Source organism: Papaver somniferum, chromosome 8 (genome assembly GCF_003573695.1).
Source record: "Papaver somniferum cultivar HN1 chromosome 8, ASM357369v1, whole genome shotgun sequence".
Classification (NCBI taxonomy): Eukaryota; Viridiplantae; Streptophyta; class Magnoliopsida; order Ranunculales; family Papaveraceae; genus Papaver; species Papaver somniferum.
In genome coordinates, this window is record NC_039365.1 from 21,962,205 (window position 1) to 21,977,806 (window position 15,602).

At 37.1% G+C, this 15,602-nt stretch overlaps 2 protein-coding genes across 3 annotated transcripts; both read right to left on the bottom strand.

Annotated features, from left to right (window-relative positions):
* Positions 1-5,038: 5,038 nt before the first annotated feature.
* LOC113301596 (probable phospholipid hydroperoxide glutathione peroxidase) lies at positions 5,039-7,158 on the bottom strand. Its single transcript, XM_026550370.1, has 6 exons — positions 6,526-7,158; positions 6,317-6,393; positions 6,142-6,203; positions 5,692-5,810; positions 5,370-5,537; positions 5,039-5,242 (listed from the first exon to the last, which is right to left on the bottom strand). The coding sequence occupies exons 1-6, from the start codon at positions 6,775-6,777 to the stop codon at positions 5,207-5,209; spliced, it is 714 nt and encodes a 237-aa protein (XP_026406155.1). The 5' UTR covers positions 6,778-7,158; the 3' UTR covers positions 5,039-5,206.
* Positions 7,159-7,820: 662 nt separating this feature from the next.
* On the bottom strand, positions 7,821-12,574 carry LOC113304496 (FT-interacting protein 1-like). Of its 2 annotated transcripts, XM_026553625.1 has the most exons (4): positions 12,241-12,574; positions 10,353-11,461; positions 8,161-10,208; positions 7,821-8,126 (listed from the first exon to the last, which is right to left on the bottom strand). In XM_026553625.1, exons 2-3 carry the CDS (start codon positions 11,379-11,381, stop codon positions 8,184-8,186), a joined length of 3,054 nt encoding a protein of 1,017 aa, XP_026409410.1. In that variant the 5' UTR covers positions 11,382-11,461; positions 12,241-12,574; the 3' UTR covers positions 7,821-8,126; positions 8,161-8,183. The 2 variants fall into 2 exon arrangements, with proteins under 2 accessions (XP_026409410.1, XP_026409411.1); XM_026553626.1 differs by lacking the exon at positions 12,241-12,574 and adding an exon at positions 11,603-11,755 and having other exon boundaries at positions 7,837-10,208.
* Between the last annotated feature and the right edge of the window lie 3,028 nt (positions 12,575-15,602).

Sequence of the window (15,602 nt, forward strand, 5' to 3'; positions counted from 1 at the left end):
TGTTTGTTTTACTGTCATCTGAAGGAATGCTAGGCTAGGTATCTGTGAAGCAATGTGCTGATTGTGTAATGGCAAGAAATCAGTGCTCATAGCAAGCTGATGTTCTTGCCATTCTCCTTGTATGCTTAGGTTGTAGTGTTGATTGTGCATTGGGAGAAGCTAGTGCTTATAGCAAGCTAGTTTTCAACCCATTCTATAGGAATGCCTGTATTCTTGCCTTAGTATTGCTTCTTGTCAGTTTCTTTATCACCCCTGCCCTTGGCCTTAGGCCTTGGTCCATTCTTGTTTTGTTCTTTGCTTTTGCTGTTGCCCTGTTGTATCTTTCATTTTATTTTCTGTTGCTTTTGCATTGTTTTGTCCACTGTAATTTTCATTTGCTTCTGTTCACTTTTATTTTGCTGTTGCTTTGTTCCTTGCTTGTACATTCTATTTGCTGTCCCCTGCTGTGTGCTCTCTTGTGCTGCTGTGCAGCTCTTTCTTTGCACTGCTTGTGCAGCTGCCCTGCCAAGCTGCTGCCACTCTTGCTGCTGCTGCTCTTGTTGCTGCCTTGTCTGTTGCTGTCAGGCTGCTGCTACCCTGCCACTCCTTCTCCTGCAGCCAACTGAACCCAAGTTCCAATCCAACTGAGCCCAATTCAAATCAGTAAAGCCCAAAGGCCCAGACTCTTTACTAAAACAAAAGCCCATTTGTTTAAGACCAAAACCCAAATTCATTAAGGCCCAATCCAATCCAATCAACTGTAGGCTTAATCAAAAGCCTAAGTTTAAGGCCAAAGCCCATTTGCACTTCAAAGACCAAACTGAGTCCAAGCTCAGTTCCTTTTATTGAGAACAAACCCATTAGCACTCAAAGCCCAATTTAAGCCAAAAGGCTTCAAAACCCAACAACAAATTAGGAACCCAATTAGCTAGAAACCTCCAAAACACACCCGATCTCTGTGGATCGACCCGTACTTGCACGAGCTACAACTGACGACCGTGCACTTGCGGTATTACTGTAGGCCCCCGTTTTTATTGCGCTCATTTTTATACATATCTCCGGGCCCACCAAGTTTTTGGCCGGGGATAATTTCTAATACCCTTTTAGAAGCCTACCATTCCACAAGGATTTGTACTTGTGGGGTGAATAAGAATCTAGGATGCTCTTGGAGTTGTAAGTTCCGGATTTTGAGGTTAGCTAGACTTTGTCTATTGCTATCGATTTCCAGTCTCACCTTGATCTTTTATCAAAAAGTAAATCACATATTGGCTTATCTGTGGGAGGAAGATTGGTTTAAAGTCTTCAATTGAGTTGAAGCAACTCTTAAGCTATAAAGAACCTCAGCTAAGGGAATCAATTGCATGGATTCCTGGGATTCAAGAGGCATAAGGAGCGCGACTGTCACTTTATTGATGTGAGGGTTTAATTCGGTCTCAACTACATTCCAGTCCGAAGTATTGATAGTAGGCTAGAGTCTGTAGTGGCTTAATGTAGTTTGGTGTTCGATATGGACTAGGTCCCGGGGGTTTTCTGCATTTGCGGTTTCCTCGTTAACAAAATTCTGATGTCTGTGTTATTTCTTTTTCCGCATTATATTGTTTGTCTTTATAATTGAAATACATATTGTATGTAAATCAATCAAAGTAAATGCATCCAACCTTGTTTGTTTGATACGACTTGATTGGTTCTTGGATATTGATTTGTGGAATTGTCCAATTACTCTCACACATAAATCATGTTTACGGACTTGTATCTGAAGACTTTCTGATTATGGGAGATAGATATATAACTCTAAATGTTGTTCCTCAATTGAGATTCATTAAGTTGAACTCTCAGAATTGTATTTAGGTTTAGTTCATACAGGTTTCCTAAGAAAAAGTTGGTGGTGTATTTTGCTAACCCCCGTATTTTCAGTTTGCCTTCAAATTCCATTTCTGATATTTCTAGACAGTTGAAGCAAGACCAAAAGGCTGAGGCTACTATCTCTGTTAGTGAGGTTAAAATCTATGCTCGAATAGATACTCAAATTTCTTTTAGTAAAATAATGGGTATCTCCAACCATCCCATGAAATCTATGTGTAAAAAAAAAAAAAAAAAATCATTGATTGAGTATGATGATAGTTTTGGATATTTCGATTCTGATTCTGATAATGATGAACGAATCATCGTTGTCAAATGCTCGATTCAAGATAAAAATAAAGATTTTAGACGATGAGTTGTTGTTTATTTTTTTCAAGTATCTTTGGAGTTTCTTGAAAGTGTAAGAATTTAGTCAGATTTTGATTGGAGCTTTTGTTCCTTAGTGGGATTTATTATTTCTTTTCTTTTATTATTTTTCTTTTTATTTCTTTCTTTGTTTTTTTTCCTGCTTTTCCTTCTTGGTGACATATTTCTTTTAATAAATTTTCGCGTTTTCGCATCAAGTACGAATACATAACAAAGAAGAATCTCATGGACCAGTTTTAAAATAAATTAAATACTATATATATCTCATACAAATTTGAAATTAGAAACCACCATAAAGAAAACTTACTTAAAAATAAAATTATGAAAATTTTATTTTTTGCAATTTACAAAAATATATATTTTTTTTTTGTGGTTTACAAAACTAGGTACGTTTTTTTACTTCTTACAAAACTAGGCCTTATTTGACTTAAAATGGTGGATGGAAAGTTAGCCCAGTTAAGTAGATTTAAAATTACAAAATAATCTTTTGAATCGATGATTTAAGTTAGTGTCACTGTTTGTTTCAAGTCAGACCGAGTCAGCTAGTCATGATGGCCTATAATTCATCAAACCCATGAGTAGAAGCAACACCCAGCTATCGACCTAACCATTATTGATCAATCACAACATACTCTAACCATATTTCCCTACAGTACAATACAATCCATCTTCTACTCTTCTTAGCCTCTGAATCATTTCAATTGAACCTTGAACCTAACTTCCCATCTTACAGTCGACTCAAGACATAGCAGTAACACTATTTTCTGCAACAACATCTACTTCAAACACCAATGCTTCCAAGTCTGGACAGAAACACCTTCCATTGCAACCACGGCCAACACCATACAACAATAACCTCTTCTCTAAAACAAACTCAAGCCGTACTAACTTATAACACCGACAGTTCATACGCAGACTGTGTATCTTATTGGCCTCTAACCCTTTAGAACATTGCCATATAGACCTCGGCAGGAGCATGGAAACAAAAAACATTTATTGTACCACAGAAACCCAACTACAATCCACAGTCATCTCAACCATACTGTCACATCCATTGCGCTTGCATCTTCCCAATTTCTAGCCAATATCAACCATCAGTTCCTCCACTACAATACATATATCCCTACAACATCTTGAAGCAAGACCATTTTATTACAACTAGTACCAACATCATTCCTTGTTCACTGATGCAACATCAACAATACCACCGTATCTGTAACTACACTCATACAAACCCATAGCAACAAATCTATTCTCTTGCCTGAACCCATTACTTCATTGTTGTAGCTTCTGCATGCTGCTACAAGTTCATCCACCATCACATACATGTCAAAACAGCTGACTCCATTCAAGAGAATAAACTCTAAGAATGGCTTTATTGTCTAAAGAAATGACAAACAATTTATCTCTCAGGCGTTTTCTCAAACACCTTCAATCCTTATTGTTAGAGCATTGCTCGGTCGAACTCACAAGTGTTGATATTTCAAGCTTGTTGTCAAATTTAATTGATCAAAACTATATCTTGATTTCTAGTCAACATTTAGTCAAGTCTCAGACTAGGATAGAAGTGTGTAGTTGAGTACCATACATCACTGTGTTATACGGTTTGAAGGCGAAGATCAGCTGAAGACATTTGGAGAACTTCATCGATAAAAGGTAAGTGAAGACTGAATCACAACCTATTACTTAAGTTTTCACTTTTCTATCTATGAGACTAAATCGCATGACTAAGTGGAGTTTAACATGCACAATAAAAATTTCGAGTCAAGTTTATCTTGTTAATTATTCTCGAAATATGTACGACTAAGCTTAAGAACATTTGTTCAATACTTGATGAATTTGGTTAAGAACAATTTATTGTTTATGACATAAATCATGACTCAAGTTAATCATTTGAAAATAGCATCGAATAATGATATCTGTCATTGGTGTTTTTCGAGAATGTTTCAAACTAATTATTAGAGAGATATAGAACTACTATAAATCTGAATACATGACAATACACATACCAGTTCACGCACGGGGGTAACTTTTGTAGGTAGCCACAGCACATATACCCAGTACACATAACGACGTACCTATAATTCGGCAACGGTTTTGGCACACATACCCGTTATCGATACCAAAAGATCTATTAGTTCGTAAACTCAGGAAGGTACATATCCCTAATATGGGTACCAAAAAGATCCGTGGACTCCATAACTGTTTTTGTCTTGAGGGTATATTTTGAGAATGATTCGATCCCTAGAAGAATAAGACCATTGAAATTTTTGGGTTGTGAGAAGAAAGCTCTTTCCGACTGGGCGATGGGGGAGAATAAGAATGTTGCTATTTGTTGTTGACGCGAAACACATCAAGTGCCCACGTGGACACGTGTGTGTTTGTTTTGAGTTAATGTGTTAAACTTTTTTGTCGGCTTAAGTTCCACGGGATATCAGCGTTTTTCATCTTTTTGGGTGAGAATAATAAAAAAGGCACATACAATTTTTTAGGGTTTAAGAGGGCATTAGAAGAAGAATGAGACATGAAATCCACTCTGGTACATCCTGCGAGTCTGTCTCACCTTTTGAGTGGAGAAAACGGTCAGAAGATCGCAAGGAAATACTCGTGTCTGTAAGACGAGGTTGTTCACCCCAATCGGTTGTTGTTGTTTTTTTTTTCAGCAGAAAGAATTGAACTCCTAACCTATCACGTGGGAGTTCAACCCCTGGCGGATAATCCCAATCTGTTGTATCTTCATTGTTGATTCAAAAAAAAAAATTAATGAAGAATTTGACTTATTCTTTTTTTTGGAACCGAATGGCAGGCGCATCGCGTCTAGACTAGTAAGCAATGAAAGAAACCCACAGTTATTCTGAAAGATCCCGGCAGAATGTTATTACCAACACCAAATTATTACCACATACAGTGTTTCAGTAAAGTGTAGAGTGTTACAGAAAAGTGTATTTTCTTTTACCACGGTCGCACTTATCTCGCTCTTGCAAAAGGCCAAGGCCCTAAATTAAGCTGAGGCTCCCAACAACTTCTTAATGTCTTTCTGCAAACACAAACAAAGGAATCAATTCAAGTGAAGAAAAGAACAAACACAGACTGAAACAAACCAAATTTTGCCCAAAAGGAAACTTGGCGGGCGTAAATGTTTATAATCATGGTTATCAGAATACCTCGATGCTGAGAGGGGAGGTAGTGGGTGCATATCTATCAACAACATGGCCTTCCTTGTCTACGAGGAATTTGGCAAAGTTCCATTTGATGCTATCCCCAAACAGACCACCTTTACTCGACTTCAAGAACTTGTATATCGGTGCTGCATTGTCCCCATTAACATCCACCTAATCAAAAAAATGCCGCACAAATAGCTATCAAGTGGATGAATACTGGCACAAACAAAATCAGCAAAACCATCTTCATCAAGAAAGGTTCTGCTGAAGTCTTGTTCAGACTCTCTGATGGACAAAAGCAACACAAAAATTTGCCAGGTTATACCTTATCAAAGATGGGATACTCTGCTTTGAAGCGAGTGCAAGCAAACTCTACAATCTCCTCATTAGTTCCAGGTTCTTCCCCGCGGAACTGATTACATGGGAAAGCAAGTATCTCTAAACCTTTAAAAACAACAGACGACTCTGTACTCAGGCTCTTTAAAACATCCCATTAACGGACTAAAATCCAATTAGTCAATTACAGTAACAGAAACCTCATAGAAGCCACAGATGAAATGAAACAAGTCAAACAAACAATAAGAAAACAGGATTCAAACTTCCTACGGCTATCATCCAAATCCCCAAATCAAACTGCACATTATTCAATGGATTGGTTTCACATGAACAGCATTCTTGGTTCAGTTTCGATATTTAGTGCCAAATCTAGTCCTATCAGTCAATTCCAGTGAATTGCTCGTAATGGTTTCAGACGAATACAAATCGAAACACAAACCTTGATCCTTGTACTTCTGATACAATTGAGCAAGCTCAGTGTAGTTTGAGGTAGTCAATCCACTACAAATATCAGTTCAAAATCAAACAAAAAGATCAAAATTATTGCCAGAACCATTTAACATTTTGCATCATACATTGACCATAAATGAACAAAGAATCATATAGAGACATACCATTGTGAAGCGACATTGACAATTAACAAAACTTTTCCCTTGTAAGTGCTGAGATCCACATCATTGCCTCTAGCATCCTACAAGGTAACAACAATAAATACATTCTTAAAAATCTAAATACATGTAAAGATTGAGCAAAATTAAAATTTCTGAATACCCATTAAAAATATGACCTTGAAATCTCAAATTGTAAGAATAAAAAGACTAACCTTGACAGTGAAATTGTGAATAGAACCATGGGTTTTCTTAGAATGACTTGCCATTTCAGAAAATGATCTTAAAGGAATTAAAAAACTAGGTCTTGAAAATGATGAAGAAGTAACAGGAGGTGTTGGTAACGAAGAAAAGTGGGTTTGATTAGAAAGTGAACGGAGATGGATATTTGATGATATTATAATTCTTAAAGGATTTCTTCGACTCAAAATGATTCGAGCTATAGAAGAAGACGACGACGTGAACATCGAGATTTTTGTGAAAAAGATCTTGGAATCGGCGGTGAAATAAGAAAACAAAAAGTTTCATCATATAATTTCTGTTCGCGTGTAGCAGTATAATGCACCCACGTTGATACTTCATTACACGTGGATAGTATTGGGATTACGTGTCAAAGTCTTGTTTGTCGGTTTATTATCCCGCCGGGCTGGAAGGGATTCAGAGGTGTTTCTCCAACCCGTTACCCAACAGTATTCGTACCTTGTGTGTTTTTTGCTGACTCATTTTGCATCTGATTCATAAGAATCTGACTCGCACCTTGTTTGTTTCTTCCCAAACTCCTCTGATTTGTTCGAATCTGACTCGCACCTTGTTTGTTTCTTCCCAAACTCCTCTGATTTGTTCGCATCTGATTCATCTGAATCTGACTGATATCACCTGACTCGTCTGGACCTGATTCAATATATTTGTTTTTTGAATTAGATATGACTCATCTAACTCAAAAATATGCGAGTCGGTGGTCATTTAATCCATAAATCCGGGACATTTTATTCATTAACTCTAATGGGTCCGAGTCAGGAATTAGATCTAAGTCAAATCGCAAGTCAGACCTGAATCAAAATAAAAACAAACCGGCAAAATACATACACACTCTTGAATCTTGATGATCAAATTCGTGAATCAGATTTAGAGAAATTTAAACGCTCATATATATGTCCGGTCGGCATAACAATCCCTGGCTTCAAATTATGTAAATATCCCTACTAAAGAGACATGAGTTTGAGTTTAATTTTAGGCAATGTAAACTAGAAATCAGGAATGACGATTTTACTTTCCTATGACAAACTTTTTGTGTATTTTGTTTAAGAATTGAAGGTGCAATGAATCAGATGCGAAAGAGGCAAGAACAAGAGGAACCCATAAACAACTATGGATGAGAATGCCTGACTACATTAATCTTCAGTCTCTGAGATTAACAGTATGTTGGTCACAGGATGCCAAATAAAATAAAAGAAAAGAAAAGAAAAGAAAAACACAAGCTAGAAATTAGGAACGCAGCACAAACTAAATATCCATAATGTGGTTCCTGGCTGTCAATTAAAGCCAAGGGCAAACAATGTTTTATTTTGATAAATAAGCAGACTATAATATAAACCTGAACATCGTTTGTTTTTGTACCATGTAGCTAAAAAAGATCCTAATTTCTATTCCCAACTGAAATAAAAACATCAATAAATAAAATTATGTCGTCTAAAGTCTCAACTGTATCTCTTTTCTTCCACCAAAATAAGGCAATAATAAACAACGAAACAACAACAGATATTAAATATGAGAAGAAAAAGAAAAGATCTACAAACATTACTGGCACATACTAAAACAAATATACTCTGACAAATCCCTTGATGAGAAGGAGCCTACCTTGCTTATGAAGTATTTACAGCATACTATCTGTCCTCGCTGGAAGTCGCCGAAAGAAGTTGATGGGAACTGAAGGCAACCTATGTCGGAACCTGGGATGCCTCATCATGAAAAAACCAGCTATAACCGCAACCACTTGGAAAGGTGTTACATATAACACCAATGCAGCAACTAAACAGAACGTAACAAAGATCGCAGTTGCTCGTGGATCTCTCCAACTTAACAGTGCTTGAAATCTCTCCCCTTGTGTCGCTATATCTCCTACAACCGTTTGAATTCTTCCTGCTACACTCCTCAATCGATCATACCTCATGCGAACAAGCTCTGGACTACGGCAAGTAGGAAATGTGTCAAACTCTTCATCTAACTCGTCTGGGTGGACTGCCTCTGCGTAAGAAATCCTGGTGTTCATGTGAGGTGGGTAACGAGGTCGGTACCGGAAATTCCATATTCCTATTAGAAACATGTAGAGAAATACTGTCGGCAAAATAAGTTCCGGAAAGCACACGAGCATCACAAACAGAACATGTACGAGGACAGTGGTAACGGGATTCTTCCACATGCAAACATCTCCGAACCATTTACCAACAGCAAACAAACCCGAGAAAACTGACATTAGGCGGAAAAAGTTTGCTTTGCTTCTCCTCATGCTCCACAAGTGCGAGTCAACGTCAGACATATACTCGACTATCTCCTTACGGAGTGGGGGCTCGGCTCTGCTCAGTCTTGCTGCCACTATATTAACTGCTTGATGTCGCAGCATATCAAGCTGCACAACTGTTAACGGACGTGCATAATGCATCTTTGGTAATAATGGGCGCGAGTATATATACATCATGTTCACCAACGACGTGCAAGAAAACCTAATAGCCAGATGTAATTCCCCCATTTTTTTAACTCCCGAAGGATGCAAGACTAGTAACGGATAAGAGTGTGTATAAACCCGCCCTGTTTCTAGTGTTGAAATACGAATCCTAACTTTCCCAACCTTCATGTCCTTGTGACCCTTTTCCCCAAGCTGACTATTGTCAAATACACCAATCGTAAGAACAGTGGCTGGATCATAGACCTCCCATGTGTACTGCTCATTGTACTTTGGGCTGAGACTGTCGATGATAGTACGTGTTCGTATCCATTTCTGACCATACTTAGCTACACAGTAAGTATCTGATGAACCCTTACCTTCTCTTGTCTTCATTGGGTGAAGCCCACTAGCGTTCAAGATACCAAGTTCCAACACACCAATCGACGGCTTCCAGAGTTGCTTCGCTGTAGGTCGGAGATCACTACTGTAGTGTGTTGATTCATCGAGAACATGATACCCACCATCAAGGCAAAGACGTAGGTGGAGACGGCTAGAAAATTTATCTCTCTTCAACTGGTCAACATCAATAGCAACTGCCCTTTCCAGATTGAACCAACGGGTGTGAATGATGCGGTCATCAGCTCGTTTCTCAACTTGGTTTAGTGGTATAATGACTCTCCCAACAATCTCATCTTTGCCTGGCCCTTGGCGGTCTTCCACAGTAAGGATTAAGTGATCTTCAAAGGGTTCAGCAGTCACAAATAAAAGATCCTCATTCCATAGTGGGTTCATCGATCTAGCTTGGATCGTCCTTGTTTTTAATACTTGGTTACCAATTTGAGCTTTAACATGCACATCTGGGAACCTGTTTTTATCGGTCGGAATCAAATCCTGTGCCTCAATAATGTTGACACGTACATACCACAGTCGTGGTGCATGGTAAACCTTTGATCGTATATGTGTGGAGGCAGCTGCAGAGCTATCAATAGGTGTTGCTGCATCGGAGTGCCATGCATCAGGGAATGCTTCATCAGCTTGTGTGCCTATCCAGACAGCAAGCATCAGCTCACCTCTCACCTTGTCCCCCTTCTTATCCTCAAGCCGATACCATTCTGGAGCCAATGGACTATCAGGAGGAACTCGCGTAGGGACCTCATTAAGGTCAAACCTTACTGTACCCACATAGTCATCTTTGACCAGATCTTTATCCTTGATGACAACTTCAAGGACTGATGCCTGTTGAAGGAATTCAAGGAGTTAGGCACTGTATAAAAGACAAGGATAAAACCCTAATGAATTCGAGTGCATGACTTTAACAACAAGCCAACAACCGATAAAAACAAGGTATTCCTACACTTCATAGCACACAAACATATATACCTGTATACGCTCCTTTGAAAAAGCAAACACTTCATTCCACTCGGGATTCTGCTTTTTCTCAAAGTGCCTTGTTGTTCCTTTGTAATTTCCGATCTTCACCTCAACATACGGATCGAGGCTCCCCGTAATGTCCATAGAGGGAAGCTCACGGGCTTTAACGACTCGTACAAAGAGAAACTGCATCTGCTCAACGAGGTCATAAGTGCTGGCAGGTTTATCCGCACGTATAACACGGCCACCAACAATCTGTCCCCCACCGAGGAATGGGCTGGTCTCTTTAAGAGCATAATCAACTGGTTGTGCAGCTGATGATGAGTACATACGAACAATTTTGGCAGGTGGTGGTTCCGCTTTCATCTCATCTGCAGCGTATTTAACTTGTTCATACGATGGTGATCCTCCGAATTGTTGTTCTTGGTGTAGCTGATGTTGCTGGTGTTGTTGGTTCTGCGGGTGATTAGGGTTTGGCAAGTGATGGAAGCTGTGTCTTGAGTCTCCTTTGGGATTGTTTGTAAATGAATTCAGAATATGTTGAGGTTGAGGTTGCAGTTGAGGTTGGGATGATATGTTCCCGTCCGAATTGACTATAGTTTCCATTGCTGGAAGCGGGTTGGAAGATCTAATGGATGGATCATCAGTAAGATAAACTTTCAGGCCAAGCTCTCCTTTCACATGAGAAAAGATGCCACGCTTTTCCAAAGGGTAGTGCAAAACAACCGCATCACTAAGATGGACAAATGATGTGCCAGTGAGCCGAACCTTCCCAAGGAAAGATCTAGAGTGGGTGACTTTCACATTGTTGTAAACATAAGCTTCAAGTGCAAGATTTTGGAGATTAGAAGGATCACTGACGTTGAAATAAAAGCTTTCATTCCACACGGGGTTGAGATCTCTTTCCTTGATAGTGGTACGAAATTTCTGCCCTTCAAAATGAAGCTCTACAAAAGGACTAGATGTTCCTTGACCATCTTTGGGCATGAGGTTGTGTGCGCCAACCACCTCAACCCCCAATTTGAGATTGCTCATCATGGTTGTTAATAGAATCCACTTTGTGGGTGGAACTGGTAATGAAATTCCTAACTACTGGATCAAAAGTAGCTCCCTGATACCTGAAACACAGAAAGTAAAAAAGCTATATGAATAAACTTTTGCACACTCAGCTATTCCATTCTACAAAGAAAAACACATCCAATTATTCCAACCTAAATATCACGAAACCTATTAACCCTGCATCTTAGTTACTAACTTACTCAATAGAAAATGTCAGACCATGCAATTCCTCTCTATAACCATTGACAGCACAGACAAGATAATATTTGCTCAAAATAGTAGCTGTGTAATCACAGATTCTGAAATCTAACAAATGAAGATACTAAACAAAAAGATTTTTCAGTTCATAACAGGAACCAATTCAAGATCTAACATGTAAAACCAAAAAAAAAAACATAGGTTAATAATCTCAATCTTATCTAGCTCAAAAATCAATTCTATAAATTAGCAATCAAACAAAAACAAAAGAAAGAATTCAAAAAGGAAAAAACAAATTCACCTGTTCTTTTTACAGATCAAGAAAGAAAAAAATGACACAATCAAAGAGAGAATTTATAAAAAAAAAAAACATTTTGAACAATTTCAACACGTAAATTAAATAAACAACAAATAAAAAAGATAGTCAAATAAAGCTTGCTTATCTAAATAGTATCAAAAGAAAAGGTATCTAATATTGACAACCACATCATCAACAATAAAGTCTATACACCCAAACTAACATTTCAACAACAGATCTTCAAATGACCAAAGTAAACTAAACTAATATCAATTAATCACAAAATGAAGCTCAATCAATCGGAAACACAAGAAATTGAGAGAAAATTTGAAAAAAAATCACCTGTGAGATTATAATTCTTCTTCTTCTTAACGAGGATGGGGTTCATAATAATAGGAGTACGCCCTTATTCAGATCTCCATCGAGAAAACAAAAGTTTTTTATTTCTTGTTATCGGAATCTGTTTCTAGAAAAAATCCAGAGAAAACGTCGATTTATGGCATCAGAGCTGCCTCGGTGCGCGTGGACACAACAGAGAGGAAGGAGGAAGAAGAATAAATTAAAAAACGAGAAATGAAATGAAATGAAAAATGAAATATAAACCCTAGAAATGAAATTTAGCAGTATACTACTAGTACTGCTACTCTGTAGAGCAGAGAAAAACAAATAACTAAAATACAAGAAATCAAAATTATTAAATTGAGAGATAAATACTCTGAATTTTACGTTTCTTTTTTGGTTTTCTTCTTTCTTCTTATTTTTGAATTTTTGTGACGTTAATTACTGAGGGATGAATTAAATACAGACCGTTGGATTTTAATGGATTGGGTAAAATGTGTGAGAATTCGAGGTAGATCGGATGGATGACGTGGCATATGATTTGGAGATGACGGATTTTACCCTTTGGTTTGTGAGAATTTACGTACCTGCCATTGCCGGTTTTTTCTAGGAAATTTGTGGATTTGTCAATTTTTTGTCTTGTATATTGAGAGATGAGTCAAAATATGGCCCTTGAAGACGAGTGTCAGTGATGTCATTAGCGATAGAGATTAACGCCTAAATGGTTGGACTTGGGTTATTTGACTTACTGTTATGGCTAAAGTCAATGCAAGACGACTTACTTGATTGAATTGTGAGGTAAATTATTGGCATTTGAAACTTTCGGTAACAACATCCGGCCAACTTACTTTTTTCTTTTCTTTTTTTTTGTGTGTGTGTTAGTAGTTGTTGAAGATTATGTGTGATTGCATTTTCTGCATGAGGGTTGTTAGTTGTTTTCTTAACATTTTCATGGCTTTTTGATTTAACGACCACACAAAATGCTCTGAAAACGATTAACAAGCGCGTTGCTTATCGTCTTTTCCAACATTTACATGCTAGTATTTATTTAGATGTAATGAACATGCAATATTGTTCCGAAAATGTATAAATGAACCGAAAAGTCCTGAGTACTCTGACATATCTCAAGGAAAATATACATATTATTTTCATTCCTAGGAAAAAAAAAATACTATCATTTTTTTCATTTTAGTCTAATAATTTAAAAATGTGACAATAACTTTTTTCTAAAAACGGAGGGAGTATCATTTTTTGGGATTTCTTCGGTGTTGATGTCATTTAAATCAAAATTGGTTGAACTTCTATATAGATCGGAGGTTTTGTGTATTGTGGCATAGATCATAAAGTTAAACAGTGCGAATTTGGGATGTCTAGGAAAAGTTAAACAACGTGCGTAATCCTCCTCCTCGTCTAATAATCACAATCGTTTGGTAGAGAGAAAGTGAAAGTTGATAAGGTTTAGGTATGTGAGGATCATGATAATTATCATATGGACCATTTTTTTTTCTTAATACTAATCCTAATCCTATATATATCCGGTGGGAATCTACATTATAATATTCTTTGTCATCGCATAATCAGATTTGGTACTCATGACAGGAATTTAGATTAATTAGACAAGACAGATATGAAAATTAAAGTAGGGTAAGTATGTTTAGCAAAAGAAGCAAAGCTCGTTTAACATATCACATATGATTGTGTGTGTATCCTTTTGATTCTTAAGACATTTTGTTTTTGTTAACAAACTACTATGCATATACAGTGAGAGGGGGAACAAAAAGATGCCACTGGTCCAAGCTTGTGAAAAAAAAAAGTAATTAAATTCATAGAAGTTAAGAAAATAAAAAGATTCAAGAATCTGGCTTTGCGCATGTGCTTATCTACTTTGGACATGCCATGTAGCAACAGAAGGACAGATGGGTTTCTGTGTAGAAAGAATGTGACAACTTTTTGTTTGCAGCGTTCCACTTAAGTTGCTGTGGTGACAAGGAATAGTTAGACTAGAGTAGTAGATAGAACTTCTTTTTCTTTTGGGTGGGAAGTCGATCAAAATCCAGAATCTCTCTGTTAATCCATAGTGTTTTTATAACGATCGTTATATGTTATGCTTTTACCAGATATAGATCAACTCTCTTGCAACTTATCATCTTACACAACATATCAACCTTTCGGATGGAAAAATAAGAAACCATTTATATATTTATTTATTTTGGGGAAAAGATTTTACTCTTTCCATCCGTAAATGGATGGTTTTGTTCAAGTTTACACAATTCTGAAGGCAAGAAGAAAATAAGAGTATTCTTTTAAATGTTTTTTTTATAATTATACCGGTATGTCAAATGATCTAGAAGGAAATCAAGCATATGGATTAAGTATGGCTGGGTTGAATAGTTTTTTACAACGTTATGCTAAAAAAATGAATTAAAACGTGCTAGAAAATGTACAATATTTTGTACTCTAAACATTATGAGAAGCTCGAATGTATGTTTATGTTGTAGACAATAGGCCAATGTTATTATCTCAGTGGTATTAATTGGCTTTCTCGAATAATTAGAAGATTTAGAGCAAGCATCAAGATATGATTGAGTCTTCAATGTTATCAAAACTTTACATAGCCCTCGGTATAAAGAAAGCTTTAATGGTTTTAGGGGAGTGTTGAAGGTAAGAACTAATATTTTTCACACTATTCATTTATTATTTTGACATGGAAAATGTACTCCAACAATGTTATAATTTTCAATATCAGTGGGATATATATATCCGTGTTTGTGAACCTTCTTTTCACAATCACACCATTATTTTCCAGTCATGCAGAAGTAAGATGTTGATAATTTGCAAAAAGAAAAGATTGAAGATGGTCAACATGTTGCCATTGTTCAGAGGACTCAACAGTTATGTAGAAAAAGACTTAACCTTATTTCCAAGTCGTATGTAACAATCCCTGAGTTTAAAGAAGTAGAAGCCTAGAGAATATTAGAGCTAACCTTAAGAGAATTGTGTTATACAGTCTTATTTCTGAAAAGTGTATTTGGTATTGCGGCGAAAGACTACTTCTTCAATTGCAGAAAATAATAGTGATAGCCATCAACCCCTACCCAAATGAAGTGATTTCTCGATATAATCGGGAGATTTGAAAAGAAATGGTCCTCATTAGGAAGAAGATGAAAATTTGATCCAGGAGCCGAGTTCTAGAAATGAGTATCTTTATTGGTTTAACACTATTTCAAGCTCAATATAATTAGGCAACCGCCAAATTTAGATCGGATGGATTTCCAAGCTACTGGTAGGATGCCACTTGGTGATGATTATCTTCCTTCCCAACCTCCGTATTTTCATATCTTACTCAAGCAGGTTCACCATCGACT